Here is a 21,213-nt window from a genome sequence, read left to right on the forward strand (position 1 = left end):
GCAATAAGGGACCAGTTTACCTGAAAGGAAGGAACTGATAGCGAGCTGGATTGGTCTGAGCGCTGCACATAAAAAAACCCAACCTGGCTGAAGGCATAAGTTGAAAAACAATGATATGCTTTGCAACATACCCCTTCAAAATCCCGTAATGATTCATAATGACCCACCCAACTAAAAACAGGAGCGCTGGTGACCTCCCTGTCATCTTTTAACATCCTGCTAACAAGCTTAAAAGCACTGGTAAGGAGGAGAGTGTAGTCACAGCCAGCTTGTAGAGGGGGTGAAAGGATTTGGATTTTAGGAGAACACCTGTTCTTGCCGAAGGTAAGTGTTTCCCTTACTTCTTAATATTCAGCCTACAGAGCTTTGAGGACATGAAATTGGGGGCAGGCAAATGCCTTACAATAGTGCAATGTCTATATTGAAGCTGGGGGTATAAGGGAGGGAAATCAACTAATCATCTGAATTTGGCTAACCATCCAAGGAGATCGTCTGATATATTTACTTGGTGTTAGTGGACCTGCCATCCAGGCAGAGCAAAACTCGGGAAAACAAAGAAAGCATCAATATGTCTTGGGACCACTATTGATAAGATATTCTCAAGGGTGGAATTAGCTTGCTTGCTTGTGCTAATAAATACATGAAATGCTACAAGGGGCGTGTAATAAATAGAGAGATGGGAAAAAAGGGGAAGTTTACTGAAATCAAATGTATCTTGCAGTCATATAACTATTTTCTGGTGATCTTATACCACTAGCTGCCCAATACGATGTATGCCAGTAGGTAATCAGTTCCAAGGATTTAAGTTTTCCATCTTCTACCCATTAAAATGCTGAAAAAGCAGTTGGACTAATCAGTGTTAAAATCATCTTTTTCATCTGATTCTTTGTTCTTATTTTTTTAAGGTATAAAAGTAGGTTGTAGCCACGGGAGTTACTGTCCCAATTTATTTTTGCACGGAAGGCCAAATGAAAATCATACGCTGCCTGTATCTCTATGGACTGGTAATTATGGTTTTGGTCCAACCTAGCCAGCAGATTGTCCTCAAAGATACGTCCAATGAGTCTAGGTAAGGCAAATGACAGGCATGCTGTGTCTTGACAGTGTTATGCTAATGCATGTAAAGATATGCGTGTGAACAACAGTTCCTATCAGAATGGTATATAGCACTTTGCATTACAGGGATTTGCCAAGGCATATCTGGTGCAGCACTTCCTTAAGAAAGCCAGATGTACTGAGACGGGGACAGCTGCTAGGGAATATATTACAGTTCACTTGTACTGCAGCTACACCTAAAAACCCGAGTCTTGTACTAGGACCCTATTGTCCAAGGCACTGCCCAAGGTTGGTCCTGCTGACTTCTCCATCCTGAAAGGCTTGTGTGTAATATTAAGCCCAGAAATAGCCTTGCTATTAAATATTTGGTTTTATTTTAGTTGTTCAGCAGGATTCATTTGGGCTTAAAGATCAATGGCTGGCAGGATGCTATAGCTGCTGTGGCTGTCTGTAGACAGCTGCCCAAGGGCCATGATATTTTAGGAAATCTGCCTTGCATGTGTTTTGAGTTTGGAACAGCATATGTGGAAGTCAGCTAATATACAGATGGGTTCAGTCACCTCGTCTACAGTAGAAGAGCGTTTCACCCACAGGAGAACAAAGCAAATATATGACCAAACTGAGTGTTTGCAAACCAGCCTGGGGCCCTATACAGCTGCTGCAAACAGCTGTATAGAGCCACTGTGGAATGCTACCTTTGCGTGGAAAAGCAGTGCCCTTTGAAGCAAAAGCCACAGCAAGCAGCAAAGCAGATAATCTTTTACTCAATAACCTGCTGTTCCTGAGGAAACCACCTGGGCTAGCTACAGACTGTCAAAAAGCCCGAGGCTGAATCAGTCCAGTCTTTGCATTAATCTAAGTGGCACAGATTAAATTGAAACAGAAGTGAACAGACATTTACCTTTGATTCAGGAAATGCTGCCACATGCCTGCAGTGGCTCCCCTGCAGAAGTCAGGGGAGACTAGAATCTGGCTGTGTGTTCACTTCCTCTTCCTGCTGCCCCTGAGGTCTCTGAGATTTGCAGTCCAGAATCATAGCAGCAGGACTCCGCAAGGTTGCTCATCACTTCCTCTTCCTGCTTCCAGGTGTCTCTGGGATTTGTAGTCCACAGGTACAGCCAGTAGTAAGTATGAACAGGGGAAGGGGTGTTTAACCCCCCTTCCTGGCCCCAGACCCTAGCCGGGGTTTGCCGGGGGGGCAGTCCCCCCCACTGAAGACAGGGCTGCATCCCCAGCTGGGCTTGCCCCCTCTCCCCACCGTCTTGTCAGCCAGCCCTCACTGCTCTGGCTAGGGAGAAGAGGAGTGAGGCCAGCCCTGCTCTTTGGAACAGACAGCACAGCCCAGCCCAGTGTTGGAAAGCATGCTGGGATGCTGGGGGACTGTGATTTAACTTGAACCAGGAAGGGGTCTGGGACCAACATTTCATAAACTGGTTTGACCCAAATCAGTTAAGTCTGATACTACATTCAATCAGGTTTATCTTAAACCAGTTTCAGCCATTTTGAAACTGGTTTGTGTGCACTGAACAGGAAATTCTGTTACAGGTTTAAACCAGTTTCTGATCACTTAACGCAGTTTATGTGTAATTTCTGTCCCTAGCCCTGGAGATTATGAACAAGCTGGAGAGAGTCCAGCAGAGGGCAACAAAAATGGTTGGGAGGCTAGGGGACATGACATGTGAGGACAGACTGAGGGAACTGGACTAGTTTAGTCTGCAGAAGAGACTAAGTGGGGATTTAATAGCAGCCCTCAACTCCCTGCGGGGGATCTGAAGAGGATGGAGCTGAACTGTTCTCGGTGGTAGCAGATGACGGAACAAGGAGCAATGGGCTCACATTGCAGCAAGGGAAGTTGAGGTTAGATATGAGGAAAAATGTTATCACAAGGAGGGTAGTAAAGCACTGGAACAGGTTACCCAGAGAGGTGGTGGGCTCTCCATCCTTGGAGGTTTTTAAGGCCCAGCTCAACAAAGCGCTGGCTGGAATGATGTAGTTGGGGCTGGTCCTGCTTGGAGCTAGGGGTTGGACTAGACATGACCTCCTGAGGTCCCTTCATTTTCTCTGATTCTATTACATGAATCTCCTGGGTTCTATTGTACTATGAAGACAGACAGACCCTGCCCTGAAAAAGTTGCAGCCTAAACAGATCCACCAAAGCAACTTACTTTGATTCAGACCATAGAGCAGTGGGAGAACCAGAACGTGGGCCTCTGGTCATGTCCTATTCATTAAAGAGTCGAACCTCTTCCCAGAGTAATAAGCATCCCTCTCTCTCAAACAGATGGCAATCTTATGAATCCAAAAGTGCCCAAAGTTTTATGTCCAACATTAAGCGACACTCCGAAGGCACCTTCACAAGCGATTTTACTAGATATCTGGATAAGATGAAGGCCAAGGACTTTGTGCATTGGCTTATCAACACAAAGCGATACAGGTATGAGTAGAGCATGGGAGTATGGCTGAAACAGTAGAACTTCGATGTGCTTCTAGGTGACCCCTGGAAATGAACTAATTTAAGGGTAGGGGTGGAGGAGGGCAGGACCGGGTGAGATTTTTTTGCCAAACTTTCACAGCGGAAAAAATAGGCTTTGAACTAAATGGAATCTCTCGTAAAAAGTGTCTGATATGTGTGAAAAGCAGTGGCTTTTCACACTCTGAACCCCGCCCCCCCACAAAAAAAACAACCACCACCCCTGAAAACCCAAAAACTGAAATAATTTGGATTAAAAGTGGAATATTTCTGTTTGTGGCCAGGACTATTTTGGTATTCAAATTTCTATTAAAAATAAAATTTTGGTGGAAATGTTTAAATGAATGCTGTATATTTGCATTTGTATCAAAATTGGAGGAGCAATTGGGAAAGACGTGGCAAGGAAATCTCACTTTAATAATGCAGTTACAGAGGAGTGAGGGTTGACTGACCAATAGCACAGTTACTCATGCATGGGTTTTCTTATTTCCTACAGCTCTACAAAAAGGTACATTCAAGAGGATCCCAATGGCATCACCTTCCCTTCTGATTTCACTCCCTTTTAGGTAAGCCAAATGCACTTCAAATTTCAAAATTACAAATGCTCATAAGCTGCTCATGAAATGACTTGAGCTGTGAAAAAACCCTTTTTTAATTTTTTTTTTCCAATTCACGGACAACTGAAAAAAAACTCAGTTTCTGACAGATCTCAAGTTCTTCTTCAGAACATGTCCCAAAGAGACCCCACCTCCATGCTACCAGAAACCATGTTTGGTTAACTCCCCATACCTCCCCATGCTAACTGGGCATGTCTACAGGAGATGTTAAATGCACAGTAAACTCACTCTACTGTGCATCAGTGTGTCACAACAAAAGCTGTGCTAATGCACAGTAGAATTAGTCTCCTGCACATTAGTGTCAAAACAGCTGCGCACTAGGGCTGTGCAAAGTTGTGGATCATGATTCAGATTCGGAGATGATTTGAATGATTCGGAGGCACAATTTGGAGGCCGAATCTAGACTCTGAATTGAATCATAAGCTGCTAAGCTACTGTTACCAATCAGTCATGATTAACTCGGGGATCAGCTGAATACACAGTAGCTAGCTACTAGATAATGAGTTAATGAGAAAGGATTAACACCTACAAAACCACAGACTAAGGAGCAGAAATAATCGATACAGAGGTAGGAATTGCCCAAGACAGAGACAGTTGCACAAGCACCCATGTCACAAGTTTTGCCTGTCAGCAGCTAGAGGTGCAGGGCCCCAGGACCCAGAAGTCCTGCACCAAACTCTTTGACAGCTGGCAGGCTTCGTGGTCTCAGCAGGGGCTAGCAGGTGTGCAGCTTTCACCCTTAACACACACAGTGTTACCCATGTCATGAGTTTTGCCTGTCAGCAGCTTGAGATGCAGTCCCCCCAAACCTCTGCACCCATCTCCTTGAAACTTAGCAGGCTTTGTGACCTCAGCAGGGGCTACCACCCCTGAATTTTTCACCCCTCCCCCCCATGCCTTAACACACACACCGTATCGCCTATGTCATGAGTTTTGCTAGTCAGCAGTTTGAGGTGCAGTTTCCCAGAAACCCCTACACCTATCACCTTGAAATATAGCAGGATTCATGGCTGCAGCAAGAGCTACCACCCCTGCAGTTTTCACCTTTTCACCTCACTGTGGCTTAACACACACACGTCACATGAGTTTTGCTTTCAGGACTTTGAGGTACAGTATCCCAGAAATCCCTGCACCTATCACCTTGAAACTTGGCAAGTGTCATGCTCATAGCAGGGGCTACCATCCCTGCAAGTTTCTTCCATATCATCCAAAGGACAGCAACGTTATAGGTATTTCATTGATTTCCCCATTATCTGGGAGTCACACAAACCAGCCCTAGCCCTGGTCTAATTTCTCCTCCATGCTAGTTTACCCAAATTTGCTATTCTGTTTGAAACTCTACCTATGCATCACCCTTGCCAGCTTAGTCCCCACTCACTGGTAAAGGCATAGTAGTAGTAAACTGCTCTGCAGGTAGGAATACAGCAGCAAGGCAGCATAGATTTCATAGACATTCGGGCTGGAAGGGACCTCAGAAGATCATCGAGTGCAGCCCCCTGCCCCAGGGACAGGAAGTCAGCTGGGGTCATAGGATCCCGTAGGGGAGGAAGGGGGAATTGGAACCCACGCCTTGCAATCAGAGCAGAACTCACATCACAACCTTTTACATCTGCCCATGTGTATGTGCTTTTATGGGACCCTGTTTGTTTTCCAGGTACAATTGGTCACCCAGAGCAAGAAATCCAATTTGTGGTGGTCTCTTCCCATAGACAGCTATTGGATCCACTCACACCTGACAGCAACTGAATAGTTTTAATGGAAGGATCTCTCAGTGAAACTGAATGGTGTCTGCTGTTCCCCGTCTCCAAGCTATCGTAACTGCATGGTGTCATGCAATATCCAACACGCCTACCACTGACAAAGTCCAAGCTGGCATGGATTTATTTGGAACCTTTTGCTCCTATATTTTAGCTTTTCTTGTAGCTGCTTTTTGGGCACTAGACGCTTTTGAAAGTGTTCTTAAATATAATAAAACCTTGCTAAATGCAACAGTTGTGGTCTTAATCCTGTCTAACATCTGTTAGAGGGAGTAAGCTGGATCAATCTCTAACTTGCAATCACGCTGAAGATTCACAGAGCTTATTCTCTGAGGGCTCCAAATAATAAAGGACTCAGGATCTTGGCCTAGCTGATTTGGGAGCCAGAGTTGTTTTCTCAAGTGACTTAGGCACCAAAGCCTTGGTCCTTCTTTCAGTACCAAGCTTCCATGGAATTTCAACTGGACCTGGGTTCCCAGCTTCCTGAGGCTGCTGCCCGAGTCTCATCCCAGGCTCTTAGTAGAGGACACGTTGAATGGCTTTGACGGATCAGACTTAGAGCACCCAGCAGCCTACAGGATGGCGTGCTTTCCAGTGCCTCCTAAGCAAAGGGCTGGCTGGTGGGGCCTCTCTTGAGTCAGCAGGGTTGAATGCTGGGAGGTAGCCAGGATGGGGGAAAGGAAGAATAAATCTGATCAGAAGGTCTCAGGGAGCTGGGGATGCTGCTGATGAAATTGGTAAGGAGAGGTCAGCCTTGCCTGTGGCACCTGATCACAGTCTGTGTCTGTGCAATTTAATGTGCTGCATAGGAACTAACCAATCTCCACCTGAGCTTTCAGGGGCTCTTGTCTCCTTTTCCCATATCCAGGAGCTATGCTTTCTCCTTGTTCTCCCTCTTCGATGTATTCTTTTTCCAATGCACCTCTATTCTCTCCTTCCAGCCAGGCAGCTAGTACATCACCTCCAACCTGGCTTGCCTGGGAAGAGCAGCAATCAGCTTGTATTCACAGCATGTTTGGATATGGTGGTGGAGTAACACCTAGACCTGATGACTCAGGAGGCATGTGAGCAAACAAAGTTACCCAAAGAGCCACAAAGCATATTAAACCTATTAAGCTGCCTCAAAGGTAACCTGCAACATCACCCTAATAGACTAAGATATACATACACACAAATATACATATACATGTGATGGCTCAGGAGCCATGTGAACAAACAAAGCTAGCCAAGCAGGCACAAAACATATTAAACTCCCCCCCCCGCGATGCGAAAGAAAAGTACCACCAGATATCAGCTAGACCCTGTTATAAGGGGAACATAGCACACATGTTGCATTATGATTGCAGGAAAGTCATCATGCCAAATACGTGCAGTTAAATAAAACCTGCGATAACATTTTTCTGCAGAGCCACAAAAATAGGGTGGAAAGTCTCAAAAACTGCCCTAGAATAAGAGGCTATGTTAGAGCAGGGGTTTTCAACTTTTTTTAATAAGTGTACCCCTTCTGAATCAAAGTTTCAGTTCCTGTAGCCCCTTATATTTTTTTCTGGTTTATAAGTGTGTGTGGTGGGGGGAATGTGCAGATTGAGGGTCCCTCAGTGCAGGAGGGAGTAGGGCAGGGGCAAGTGCTGCTCAGCCGGAGCGGGGCGGGGTGGGGTGCAGGACAGAGCCATGGGTGGCTTATCCAGGTGATGTGTGGTGGGGAGCGGGTGGGGGGTGGCTTCTGCTGCTGTATCCACTCTTGCAGGGCATGGGGGGGGCATGTGCCCCCATATCTGCACAGGGTGGGTCGGGTTGCCTCAGTGGTGGGGGAAGGAGTGGGGCTGGGACAGGGGCTGCACAGCCGAGGTGGGGCACAGGACTGAGCCATGAGGGGAGGGCGGCTCTCACTGCTACCCACACCCCCAAGACGGCATGAGGGGCATGTGCCCCTGGATCTGTGTGGGATGGGCTGCAGCTGGGGCAGCACCAGGCTCTTCCCAGTGCCTGCTGCTGCTTCAATTTAGGGCCCTTTGAACCCCCGTGTTGTGCACGCACCCGAACTTACCTGCCTCTTTGGTGGCGGGGAGCAGAGGGTGAGCTGCTGGTGGGCAGAGTGGTCCCTGGGCTGGTACTTTCCTCTGAGGCAGCAGTGCCCCCCCACGCAGCACCCACCCATAGGCACCCAGCTTGGGCACAGCATTCCCTCTATGCTGCGTGGCATGCGTAGCTGCGCAGGCGCACTTGACAGCGTAGCATGAGCGCACCTGCGCAGCCACGCACACCACGCAGCATAGAGGGAACGCTGCTTGGGCAGTTCCTGGGGACACCAGAGCCGTGGAGGGAAGCACTGGGCCCCCTGCACAGCTCAGGCAGGCAGGCTGGCTCTGGGGGAAAAGAAAAACAACTCCTGGGTGGAACCTGCCTTCCTGGGCTGCTGCCAGGCTGCCTGCATGGGCTTTCTGCAGAGCCTGGTGCCTCGCTCCATGGCTATAGAGCAGCATATTAAAACACCTTGAAAGAGTTTTATCTTGCTACGCCCCAAGGCATGCAAGGCACGTCACACTGTGAAATTTGCTATGGAGGCTGGAATTAATGCGCAATACACCGCCAACATGTGCAAACACCAACACCATTAAAGCAGTGCAAAAGCATTTAACCTCCTTTTATCCACACACAGCCACCTGTTAGGGTGGTGTTGCAGGTTATCTTTAAACCATTCTGAAGGCAGTTAAAATGGGAGCGTCCACACCTTAAAGGGTGCTAAACTTCTAAGCATCTTAAAGTTATGCCACTTCAGGCAAGGGTTACAGCTTGACCTAGGGCATTGTTAGTCTGCTCCACAAAGAGAAACTGACTGACTTGCAGTCCTCCAGCATCCCAGGATGCCCTGCTCCCAGAACCTCTACCCCTGACAAATGTTTCACTGTCTCAAGTCAGCACCCTCACTTGCCCCCAGTAGGTAACCCTAGCCCATACAGCATCATACTGCCAGCTCTAAGCACCCCAGGAAACTCCATCAGGGCCCCTGGGCTGGGGGTGAAGGACACAGCCCCTGCACAAAGGGCTAAGCCTTTGCCCTACATCATGAATGCCGCATGCCCCTGGAGGTTGGAGAGGCACGGCGAACTCCCGTGGGTGGCAGTGGCACTGTTGGCAGCAGAAGCATGGCAGTGGCGAGCTGTGAGCTCCCATAAGCGGTCGCAGTGCTGTCAGCAGCAGGAGAGGGGTGGGGGTGGCGAGCACGGACTGGCGGTTGGCGACCACCCGCAGACACCGCTGGCAGTGTTGACAGCAGCCAGCAGTGATCGGGGACTATCCACAGATGGCACCGCTGGCAGTGTCAGAGGTGCTTTTGCAAGGGGTGCACCGCCAAACTCAGAGGCACACGTGCACCCGCGTGCACCCCCTACGTGTCGCTATCCAGGTGGTTCTCCCCTAGCCAGGAGAAACTGGGGGCTGGGGGCCACGGCTTGCCTCCACAGTCTCCCGGGCTGCTGTGGGGGAAAGGAGGGAAAGGGATGCTGAGCATGGTGAGAGCACGGAGCCCAGGGAGACAAGCCTCCCCACAGGCCACACTGTCACTACAGCTAACCCCCAGCTGCCCAGCTCCCAGAAGGAGAGTCCTGGCTCATGGCCATGCCCATGCTCCCCAGGCCCTCTCGTGGCAAATCATAGTTGCTCAGCTCAGAGACAGCATTAAGCCTTAATCCATGACTGCTCTAAAACCGTTCTAATTTTAACACTGCTAACACCCTGCAGATTAAAAATGGCTTACAGGTAACCTGTAGCCTCAGCCTAAGGTGCCTGTCTACCCCTGCCTAGTGCCACATTTTCAAAAGCACCAAAATGATTCAAGAGCTAAAGTCTCTTTTTAAACCACTGCAGGACTGCTCATGGATTGCCAGGGGATGTAGGTGTCTCAATACCGTTGAGGACTTGATGCTTTTGGACAATTTAAGTATAAAGCACAGAGGTCACAGTTTCCAGTGTTATTCTGTAGGACGCATGCTCTTCAGTCCTATCGGGTGTCTTCAGCCTGATGTTGCCGTTGTGGCGCTAACTACCGTCCTACCATTTCTTTTTCTGGCGTCCCCACATTCATTCCCAAGCCCCTTCAAGCTCTCTCCAGCCGGACGAGTGGTTTCTTTAAAATACACCGAAGCTAGCAAACTGAGACAAACATTTTTTTTTTCCGTTTCCATTATTTGTGATGAGAAACAATGATTCTGACCATCGAAACACCACAATCACCAAGCAACGTTTCACAGACAGAAAACCAATGTGGGGGGGAACAGATATTTCTACAGAACAGACTCAAAATAAGGTCAGCTTTTTAACTTTTAGCAAAGGTTTTAATTCAGAAATAACACCTAGAGAGACTTGATTTCTCCATTTTATTTACAACGTGGAATGTTTTCAAACTACATCATCTCTTACAACAAAATAAATATATTTCAGTATCTCTAAAAAGAAAATAATTTCTCTATCTCTACATGTAGCGTACTAGGAGGAAGAAAATATACTAGGAAAAAATGTGCCAGCACCATTTTTTTTTTTTTTTTTACAGTTTCTTCCTTCCTGCTTTAGGTATCCTTATGCATTTCATTTGACTAGTATTTTCAAAGAAGCCTAAGAGGTACCAGAACACCACTGAATTTGGGCATCTATTTCCCTTTGAAAATCCCAGCCTTCATTAATCGCCTGAACTAACAACAATGGTGATGATGATAATAGACAGAGCAGATCAATTAGACTTACAAGGTACTACTGAAGCATGTCCCATAATAATGGCCAAAGTCACAAGCTCCTAGGAACGTTAAAGAATCGACACCTTAGAAATCATTTGCAAGGTTAAGTCTCTTTTTTTGTTTCATGACTGCGTTTTTTCCACGCCCCCCCATCATAAATTGAATGCCGATTTAAAACACTTCAATGCCGGGGCAGGCAATCTTTCTGACCAGCTGATTGGAGGCAGAAGGGAGGGCACCAGGGCCCTGCCACCACCGGACAGCGTAGGGAAAGCACCTGCAGCTGGTACTTCTCCCAGCTGGCATTCATATCCACAGCGCCAAGGGGAGAGCACCTCCAGGAGATCCCCCCTGCCGCCAAACACTACCGAAACCCCATGGCCACAGGCTGGAGCTGACCCACGGGCTGTGGGCTGCTGACCCCTGCTTTAATGTAATTGCTTATGTTGCTCTGGGGGGTTAGCTTTTAGAGGCAAATACCTGCCTAATGACCATTTAAAGTCAGTGAGAGTTAGACACTGCCTGCTACATGTTTTTGGAAATGTTTCCCCAAACTAGGGGCCATGACTTCAAATGAGGTCCTAGTTTCATAGGCAATGAGAGCGGGAAGGGACCTCAGGAGGTCACAGCTAGTCCGACCCCCTGCTCAAAGCAGGACCAGCCCCCACTACATCATCCCAGCCAAGGCTTTGTCTACCCGGGTCTTAAAAACCTCCAAGCATGGAGAGTCTGCATCCTCTCTGCAGAGCCTGTTTCAGGGCTTTACTACCTTCCTAGGGAGAAAATGGCATCTAGGAGCAGGGTTCAACTCTACCTGTTAGACTCAGACCAGCTGTAGGATCTCTATGCAAACAGACCGGAAATTGCTTTCTTCATGTATTCGCTTTCCTGCTAACACAGAGAGTATCGCGAGTTTAACCACAAAACAATCAAGATCTTATCTTAAAAATCCTCGTATTTGTAGAGGGGAGGGGGAGGTCAATAAATCTGGGGTTCATATGATCAGTCTGCAGGTTTTTGATCCTCTGCAGTTCCCTTTCAAGCTTTTCTTTGCAACCACGAGGGCTAGAAATAACAGCACTGCTCTTTGCTGAGTGGCTTTAGCACCGGGGGGGTGGGGGGGATAATTCACCTGCCAATGTTTCCCATAGCAGCAGCTTTGCTTAATACTGCCCTCTGCGGGCATCTTGGAGGGCTCGGCCCTAAACTCGCTTGCAAAGCTGGAGCAGGAAGTCCTTAAGTCATTCCACACAGCAATGCGTTCCCACGCTTGGGCCCTTCCCTCTATCACCTTCCCTTGGGTCAAACGAGCAAAGAAGCAGCTTCTCCATTGGTTTTGCTCTAGCATTGACATCAATATAAAATGCTACCAGGACAGCATGGCAAGAAGGCACCTTGCTGGTGCAAAGGACCGCAGTGGACAACAGAGCAGCAAGGCACCGTGTCCATCAGTGGAACAGATCCTGGGCCGCCTGAAGCCCGTTTGCTACAAACCACCTAGATATATTTGACGGCCCTACTGAACTACCAACAGAAAAACACGTGTACGCTCAAACCTTCAGGCAGCCAAGATGTTGGGTATGTAAGGTCACAACATCTCAAGCATCTTTTAACGACCCCTTGCAGCCGCAGCAAGTCCCACCACTGTCCCCCTGATTTTCCTGTGTGGTTGTGTCACAGGACTGATGATGTAGTTTTAGGAGCAAGAATGTGTATGGGATGGTTTGGATAGGGGTGATCCTGGTGTTGGATGAGATGACCTCCAGAAGTCCCTTCCAGCCCTACTTTTCTAAGATTTTATGATCTTAGGATAGGGGGTGTTTTCTTTCCACCGCTGCTGGAATTGGGGAATAACATTCCAGGTGAAATAAAAGATTTGTTCATAGTACAACCCCAGCTGTCCTTTTCTTGGCATCATTAAAAAAAAAAATCAGATGGGAAGGGACCTCAGGAGAGCACATCTAGTCCAGCCCCCTGCTCAAAGCAGGACCAGCCCCAACTACATCATCCCAGCCAAGGTTTTGTCTACCCGGGTCTTAAAAACCTCCAAGGATGGAAATGCCAGCACCGCTCTGGGGAACCTGTTCCAGTGCTTTACTACCCTTCCAGTTTTTCCTAATATCCAACCTATACTTCCCTTGCTGCAACTTCAGAGCATTGCTGCCTGTTCTGCCATCTGCCCCCGCTGAGAACAGTGTCACGAGAGACTCTCCATTTCCCTAAAACAAAGACCTACATCAAGAACTTGAAATCCTGATCCAAACACTTCCTGACAAGTAGGCAAGTATGGAGAAGCCAACATTTACTTTAAAGAGCATCATTATTACTCTTAAGCCAAAATCTTATAACATGGAAGAAAGAGACTCGGCACCTCTTTGAAGCATGGATTGCCAATACTGGCTCCAAGGCTTTTTGAGACCGTCTGCTTTCACCATAGATGTGATCCCTGGCAAAGTGGAATAACCCAGACTTTAAGAAGCAGCCACCGTGTTCATTATGGGCTGGGCTTTCTTCTTAAAAGGGAATGGATGGCGTACGCGTGATGCTGGTTTCCAGGTGTAAACAGCTGCACTGCGTGTCAGTCTCCTCTGCCGTTCAGCACGTCAACCGGCCCAAATGAGGCCATTTTTAAGGATGCAGCCAGGGTGACGTCGCCCCTTTCCAATATTCATCATACTATTATTTTTAAATGAAAAATATGTTCCTCAAATTATTTACCTTAATCAATATGGTATGATATGGGACCATATCATTATTATTTTAGGGGCTATAGAGAAAACAAAGGAGTCTCCTGCCTGCTGGTAGAACGGCATTCGCCATATAGACACAGCAGGTCATTTCAATCTTGAGCTGAGCTACAACTTACTTTTCAAAGTGTCAGGAAAATCAGCTGTTTCCTTCTTCTTCTAGTTCTCTTGGGGAGCCCTGACAGCAGCCAGAAACTTGTTTGAGACACTGCTGTGTCTGAATGCAGGAAACACCAGGGAGCCACTCGAATTAACCCAGGCTCCTTGGTTCAAAGGCCGTAGCAAAAACCATCAACCTCTCAACTGGCCCAGTCTAGCCACTAGAGGGGGAGCCTGCACCGCACCGTGGATTGCACTTGGTATCCAGAATAAAAGAGCATTTCATTCTGAGTATCCATGTTGCGGCCGTATTGGGCTCGAGGCAAAAGAAATCAAAACGCGTGGTAGAGGCGATAACTTTTGTTAGACTAACTCGATGTTTCCACATTTTTTTTTTGCAGAAATCCAGTTGGTTTAATAAAAGCTATCGCCTCTACTGTGCGCTCTGATTCAATGTATTTTGAGGCATTGCTCCACAAGTCCCATGAAAGGAAGCAGAGCACAGGCTGTCAGTACCATTCCCAGACACAAACTGTCCATGCACGGAGGAGCAAAAGCAGGAGGAAAGGCCCTTGGCTTTATCATCCTCTAGGGTTTATTCGCTTTCATTTACCGAGGTTTCTTTCTCTCGTGACGACTCTGCTCTGTTCGATGCTGGGAGCTTTCAGATGATGGCCCTGTGGCAGCTAGGATCGGCGTGAGATTTTGCTTTATCCCACGGTACGTTTAGAGGAGCTCTGTTTAAAAATGAACCCAAAGACTCAAGCAGCCCAAACCTTTCCATTCAAGTACAATGAAAAGAGTAAATGCCCCTGCGATGAACTACACTGATTTTCATTTTCACCAAAGACAGTGGCATAAAAAGACATTGAAATGGAGGGTACGAGTTTTTAAATGGTTTGAGTTACTTCTGTGAAGCCTTTAGTCCAGCTTGGACATATATAGGACACACACCACCCCCCCACCTGCTATTTGTGCATAACCCTGTCATGGACCACACGACTGGAAAGCAAAGGATACGGCTGGCAAAGAGTTTAATGGATTGCAAACGAGTAGAGCGGGCATTACAGCTTGTAGCTGAGGCTGAGTTGCAATCCATTCAAGAGGTAATGGTCATTGAGGAGCTTCCAGGAGCTCTCTGCATTTCTGGAGAGATCCGGGAGTGCTGCAATGGAAGACGTGACCTGGTCACGCTGCTCCCACCCTGCTAGGGGAATGGTGATGGGCAGCAAGTATTTTAATAATGGCTTTTACAAATTCCAAAGGTTCGTGGCATGAACGGGCTGCAAAGAAGGCGGCGAGGAGCTGTGCAGATCTCCTCCCCCGATGGCCTTTGGAAACAAAACAGCTCTTTCCCTAAAGAACATACTGCCGGCTACAGCGGGGTACTGAATCACTCCAGCCCCACCCTGACACAGCCCTTCCGCCCCCGGGCATGCCCTATATGGGAGGACGTGGCGCAGAAGTCAGCCATATGGATGTTTTCCATAATGCCTGTGCTAGGAGCATCCTCCCTAGCTGAGTAAGTGCTTTTGAGACTTCTTTTCTGGCCACTTGGCTGTCTCTGAAGTGCTTTAGCTCTACCAAGCATTATGCGCTTAATTGTTGTCACACGTGCTCTTAAACACATGCACTTGCACCAGGGGTGAGCAAAATGTGGCCCAGGGGCCGGATGCAGCCCACCAGGCCATTCTCTCCGGCCCACGGGGCCCCTAAAAAATTTAGAAAATTAATATTTATCTGCCCCTGGCTGCCTGTCATGCGGCCCTCAATGGCTTGCCAAAACTCAGGCAGCGGGCCTCTTCCCAAAATAATTGCCCACCCCTGACTTACACTGCATCACATGCTGAAATGTTTTGCTGGATCATGACTTGACTCGGGTTTCTGGAAGGGGGGTTCATCGGCTGAGCGGCCCCTGACAATTTGCAAGCCTGCGCGCGACAAAAAAAGCAAGCCTGGGTAGTCTCCGCGTCAGTGGGGGCCAACTATTTTTTGGCAGGCATGCCACAAATTAGCCCTGCACCCTCCCCGAGTACCACTCCAAACCCTTTCCCTTGCCCAAGCTGCTGCTCAGCTTTCTCCTCCCTACTTGAGCTGATGCTCTGCTTTCTGCTCCACGCCTTATCTCCCATTCTGCTGCCTGTCCGATGGCATGCCGCACATGACTCTCTAACTGCGATAGTTTTTTCTGACTGATCACAGAAGCAAATTGTGCCTCAATCAGTGTTTTACCTCTTTCCTTTCTGCACAGCGACCACCAAGATGAATTCCCGTCAGAACCATTTGTTTCTGAAATGCTATTCTGAGTAGCGCATGAGAAAGGGTCTGGGTCCGAGGCCCGGCGCCAGAGCAGCTCACAGCAAGAAGTCCAGCATGCAACGCATTTGGTTTTGGTTTGGTTGCCTAGGTCACAGGCCATGTTTTGCACCCTCCAGTGATGAAATGGAAACAGGTTTATGGAGCGAAGGGTCACAGTGCTGACTCTTTTGCAATATTCACCTGAAGTCCACTGTTCCCACGAGCAGTGTCATTTAAATGCAGGCCCCGATGCAGCAAAGCACGGAAACACCTGCTGAACTTGAAACGGTTAAGCAATCAGGATAGCAGAGGTCTGGCCCTATCCCCAGCACATTTTTACAGTGTGACTTGAGGCAAGTCTGTGTGTGCCTCAGTTTCCTTGCCCACTCCTCACTGGCCAGGTGAGGCCTTCCCCATAGCTTGGCGACGGCCGCCTGCCCGTGTGTAAAGCGGGGACTTTTGATGGCCATATCTGATCACCTCCAAAATTTCTGAGAACGCTCCCTGGGCAGACACCTGATTTTGGAGGAAAATAAGGAAACTCCGAAAGCTTCAGCCAGCCAAAAAGCTGCTGCTTGCTGTTCCTGCTGCCGGCAGCTGGATGGAGCCAAAGAGGGCAGAGTGAAGGAGGCTTCCTTCCTTCTTTTACTGGGTCCCCAAATCCTGCCCCATGGTAGGGGGAAGAAAGGGCAGCAGCTGTCCTCCCTGTTCCTTCCAACCCAGCAGGGCACTGGTCCTTGGGGGGGGAGCTAATGGAGAGATGCACATGGGGTGGAGACAGTGGGAGTATGGGAAAGCCCCCCCTATTTCAGGGAATCCCGAGAATAACAAATGACAGGAGGGTGGGACATGGTGGAGGATGGAGGCTGCTCCTGGAATGGGCACTGAGCTCAGCCTGCATGAGCAACGATACCTACGACCCTCTGGCAGGGGTGGCATTAGGGCAAGAGCTCTCTCTCTCTCATGTTATTTCCTTGGCCTGTAAAGGTGCATGCATACCCCAGCTTCTCAGGAGGGCAACTGCACAGGGCCGATGCCAGGCAGGGGCACCCACTGCATTACAGTTGTCTTTTAATCTGGTCTTAAAGAGTAGAGACCTGGCTCTGGACCTTTGCCTGGAGCCCCCCCAGATCCCACCTAATGCTCTGGTCCAGCTGGGTTATAAGCTCATTGGGACAGAGACTCACATTCTCCAAGCACATGTATGTATGATGCTAAGCACAACAGGCCCCAATCTCGGTTGGCATCTCCAGATGCCAGCAGCAGACCAACAATTTGTGCCCGACCCCTGTAAAAGCACTCGAAATTAAGCAAGGCTGGAAGTGCTTGAGCATTTGCTGAATCAGCGTCTGCGCCACCTGCGTCGAAGCAAAATGGGCCTAAACTTTGGAATGAGGATGTCAAGAAAACTTCTTTTCCTCCCACATTTAGCCCAGCTCTGCTGCAAATACTCGCATTATGCCAACCCAGTGGTCTGGGACTACATTGCATCTTGCAATACAAGAGAAAATCAAACTTAACCAAGACGTCAACTGGACTAGCAGCCGGTTAGCAAAAAAACTAGGAAAAGAAGGATGCCTCAGAAACATCAGGCACCAAATTTGTACATTCAGTGTTTATATTTTAAAAGCGGGGGGGATCAAATTAAAAAAAAAAATAGAGAGCGCTGAATGGTTATGCAGCAGCAGTCTCTCTACCACTAAGAAACCGCAACAGGACACACGCACGCACACGCACGTACAGAGGCTGAATTAACACTGAACTCTTGCTGACTGCAATATGGACCTCAGCTCGCTGGTCTGAAGATACTGAATGCCCACCAAAGCACACCAAAGATAACTGAAAACTTCTGAATGGCTTTAATATGAATCCAGTTACTTGACTGAAGAAAGTCCTGGGGGCAGGGAGGGTACTAATTTTTTTTCTCCTTTCCTCCGTTTTGAAAAGTATTCTTTTTCCCCCCGTCTGTGTGTCTCGGCTCATCCCTGAGTCATCTTCTCATTCGTCGCCTCCTCCAAAGCCAAGATCCCTAAATGGAAAAACTAAGCCGAGAGAGGGAAACAGCATCATTAGCAAGAGAAGGCTAAAATCTGCTGTCAGTTGTTCAATCATTTCTACCCGTACGAAGGAACAGGTTTCCTGCCCAGCTATTCTCGTGGCCATTTCTCACCAAGCATCCCACTAGCAGGATGAGGTGTTTCCCCTCTCACCAGTAGAAACCAGTCTCGGTTCCCAGCCCCGAGTCTCTCACCCCGTCCCACCCCACGAGCTTGCACATGGACGTCTGCAGAGAGAAGAACGCAGCTTCGTGCGCCGTGGCTGTACCTCGTCTCCTTGGATCTAGAGCTTTTCTGTATTCATGCTGAGAGCTTTCCATACTGTCGTTTTAGGCATTTCATCGGAGATGTTAATCTCTGAAGGATCCACCCTGCAATGAAGATATCGGGCAGCGATCAGGTTACTATACGCTGAGATTAGCTTAAACATATACGTTAGCAGCAAGTATCTCCTGGCCTTTCAACCCCACCTCTCTGTTATAGCAGACAACCATATCACATCACCCCCATGCATACACTCCTCAAGCTGCATTTGAAAACTCCTTGACTTTTTGGTCCAATGCGGGAAGATATTTAAGATGGCACGATGCAAACGGAACAAGAAAACCCCGCTGGGGTGTTTTTACCTCCCATTGTTATTTTGTTTTGGAGCAGTTGAATATTCAGCTTTCCCCAGAGGCAGCTGAATGACATTTGTTTCAGCAGCGTCCATCATCTTCTGAGACTCCTGTCATTAAAAACACAACAAAAAAAAACCCCAAACCAAGTTCTCTCTCTGTTGTGCAAAGAATAAAGCTTAGCTCTGATTAGGTTCATTCAACTAACACGGGAACAGATCCATTAGAGAAAAAGGTGTTTGATATAGGCCCTTGGTGCATAACTATGGCAAGCAGGAGACGGATTACGCAGAATCTCAATGTCTACGGAAAAACGTCATAATATCCTAACTCATGCGGTTGCAAAGAAAACCTTGATCGTATGACTCAAGTGCAATGCTGTATGTCTGAATCTCTGGCTGGTTTAAGACAACAGCTCCAAATGGAGAGTCGTGTGAAATGTTTCACTAAGCAACACCATCAAAATACAGGCAAAAAATATAACTTTTTGATCCCGCCAAAACTTCTCATTACCTACAAAAAATGAACAATTCAGCACAACTTGTTTGGACCAGTTTCGATTTCAAAGCACATCAAAATCAAAATGTTCCCATCGCTAACATTATACATTATAATTTATATTTATGTCTGGTCCTCCAGCCAATTTTCAGTCTACAAAGTCCTAGGAAAGTGATATCCAAAGTTCAAGAAAGCTGCCTGGCCCCAAAGACTCAGAGCATATTACCTCCTCTTCTTTGGCTTTATTTTTGGCATCTTCTATTTTTTTCTTCTTGCTTTCTGGCATGAGGTCGTCAAGCCAGCTCAGCTCCCTCTTTGAGAAACAGAAATCCAGGACTTTCCGAACAAAGACGAGAGCCAAAACCTTTATGAATAAAAACGAGCAGCGAGTCAGTTCACAGATGGCTTGAAGCCAGCGGGTGCATTAGAATTTGCAGTCAGCCCAGGTACGAGACACTAGAGGGAACAATAGACCAAATCGGTTCTCCATTTGCTTGGCTTTTGTATTCGGACAGTATTTCGCTTTCATAAAAACCTTTCACGATTCTGTAAACACAGCGGCCCTGATTTTCCATTTCCAATAAGACCCATCTGCAGCGGTAGCGCAAAGCAAATTTGAACTGGGTCTACAGGCCCGGCCTGCATCGAAAGAGGCGCTAGCTAAAATCAGAATACAGACAAAGCAAACTGTAATGAGAGCATCTGTCGGCTAAGGCCAGTCAAAATCAACTCTACAGCCTCCCCCTGGTTTCGTCTCCACCGTCTGACGTGATAAAACTCTAAGTGCTAATCCACCCTACGCTTGTTAACCAATACTACAAAATACACTTGATATCTTAGACTGACGCCACTGAATTCAAGTCCAGTTCCTGGCTGGAGTTAATTTAATACCTTTTTTAAAAACCCTCTGCCCTAGCACATTCTTAAAAGAAGATTTCCACGGGACTTTTCACGTGTTTAAAAGCTACAGGTGAGGCCTTGAGGACTCTATGCTTATTTAGACCTCTCCGAGAGAAAAGAAAGTGTTCTTAATTATATTTTGGGTCCCTTTAGGGCACTTGTGCCTTGGAGACCATAGTGCAATTAAGATTACAGCCTTTTCTGATCCTTAAAATGGCCTGGAAAGGACTGGACCTAACTACAGCAAACATCTGGCTCTTTTACCATCATGGGAAAGACGATGGCAGCAGGTGACGCCTTTATGGCCCACAGCGAAACCAGAGAAGCCAGCTGGATCAAGGTGAAGAGGTGCACTTTTCGCAAGGGGACGTGTCGCAGGTAGATGAAGTCGGGCTGGTGCTTCGCTGGCATCCCAAACAGCTTCAAGCGGTCGAAGAACTGAAAAGCAGTTGTCGCGTGTCACTTGAGTTGTGGGTTCTGAACGTGCAGGACCCCGCGGGCCCCCCGCCATAGAAAGGACGTGGACAAGTTGGAGAGAGTCCAGTGGAGGGCAACGAAAGCGGTTCAGGGGCCGGCGCACACGACTTCTGAGGATAGGCTGAGGGAACTGGGCTATTTAGTCTACAGAAGAGAAGACTGATGGGGGGATTTGATAGCAGCCTTTAAGTACCTGAAGAGGGGTTGCAAATAGGATGGAGCTGGGCTGTTCTGAGTGGTGACGGATGACAGAACCAGGAGCGATGGGCTCAAGTTGCAGCAAGGGGACTTTAGCTTGAATAGGAGGAAAAACTCTCTCACTAGGAGGGTGGTGAAGCACTGGAACAGGATACCCAGAGAGGTGGTGGCATCACCATCTTTGGAGGTTTTTAAGGCCCGGCTTCACAAAGATCTGGCTGGGATGATATAGTTGGGGCTGGTCCTGCTTAGAGCAGGGGGTTGGACTAGATGTGACCTCCTGAGATCCCTTCCCACCCTCATTGCCTATGATTCTGTGGTTTAATGCACAGGCCACACTCAGATCATTCGCATGCAATATACTATAAAATTGTGTACCTGAATGCCTCTGAGTGATGAAACGCCCATGTAGAGGAACACGCCATAAAGCACAGGCATCGGTATAAACTGCAAAGAGAATGAAAGCAGGAAAAATGAACCATCATGCAGCGAACATTAGCATTCGGCTTTATAACCAAAGCTTAGGCTGCCTTCCTATTTTACATAGGGTTATAACTTTGGGCATGGACAGATGAAAAGTTTACGCTGGTAGAGCTGGCACCACAAACCTATAATCTGGGGTACCTTCACTCAATTAGCCCTGAAAGGATCAGAGACAAAACTTAAGCAGTTGAAGTTATACTAGTTTAGCT

General features: G+C 47.8%; 2 protein-coding genes across 2 annotated transcripts in view; one reads left to right on the forward strand and one right to left on the reverse strand.

The window, feature by feature from the left end:
* Nucleotides 1-968: 968 nt before the first annotated feature.
* LOC149860917 (exendin-3-like) lies at nt 969-4,092 on the forward strand. Its single transcript, XM_090053705.1, has 3 exons — nt 969-1,069; nt 3,338-3,490; nt 4,023-4,092. The coding sequence occupies exons 1-3, from the start codon at nt 969-971 to the stop codon at nt 4,090-4,092; spliced, it is 324 nt and encodes a 107-aa protein (XP_089909831.1).
* A 6,095-nt stretch (nt 4,093-10,187) lies between these two features.
* SLC4A8 (solute carrier family 4 member 8) overlaps nt 10,188-21,213 on the reverse strand; it is a 62,502-nt gene continuing 51,476 nt past the window's right edge. Inside the window, exons 20-25 of the mRNA XM_090056329.1 lie at nt 20,900-20,968; nt 20,111-20,284; nt 19,173-19,310; nt 18,458-18,558; nt 18,100-18,202; nt 10,188-17,816 (exon numbers count right to left, since the gene is read on the reverse strand). Of these exons, the coding sequence (XP_089912455.1) occupies nt 18,115-18,202; nt 18,458-18,558; nt 19,173-19,310; nt 20,111-20,284; nt 20,900-20,968 (570 nt within the window). The 3' untranslated portion in view covers nt 10,188-17,816; nt 18,100-18,114. The remainder of the gene's footprint in view (nt 17,817-18,099; nt 18,203-18,457; nt 18,559-19,172; nt 19,311-20,110; nt 20,285-20,899; nt 20,969-21,213) is intronic.

Source organism: Crocodylus siamensis, chromosome 6 (genome assembly GCF_052110815.1).
Source record: "Crocodylus siamensis isolate JL-2025a chromosome 6, ASM5211081v1, whole genome shotgun sequence".
NCBI lineage: Eukaryota > Metazoa > Chordata > Crocodylia > Crocodylidae > Crocodylus > Crocodylus siamensis.

Excerpts from the sequence above, each read along its gene's own strand:
- LOC149860917 (XM_090053705.1), top strand. The coding sequence starts at position 969 with ATGAAAATCATACGCTGCCTGTATCTCTATGGACTGGTAATTATGGTT. Across the intron at positions 1,070-3,337 it reads GATACGTCCAATGAGTCTAG|ATGGCAATCTTATGAATCCA; the intron begins GTAAGGCAAATG and ends TCTCTCAAACAG. Across the intron at positions 3,491-4,022 it reads ATCAACACAAAGCGATACAG|CTCTACAAAAAGGTACATTC; the intron begins GTATGAGTAGAG and ends TATTTCCTACAG.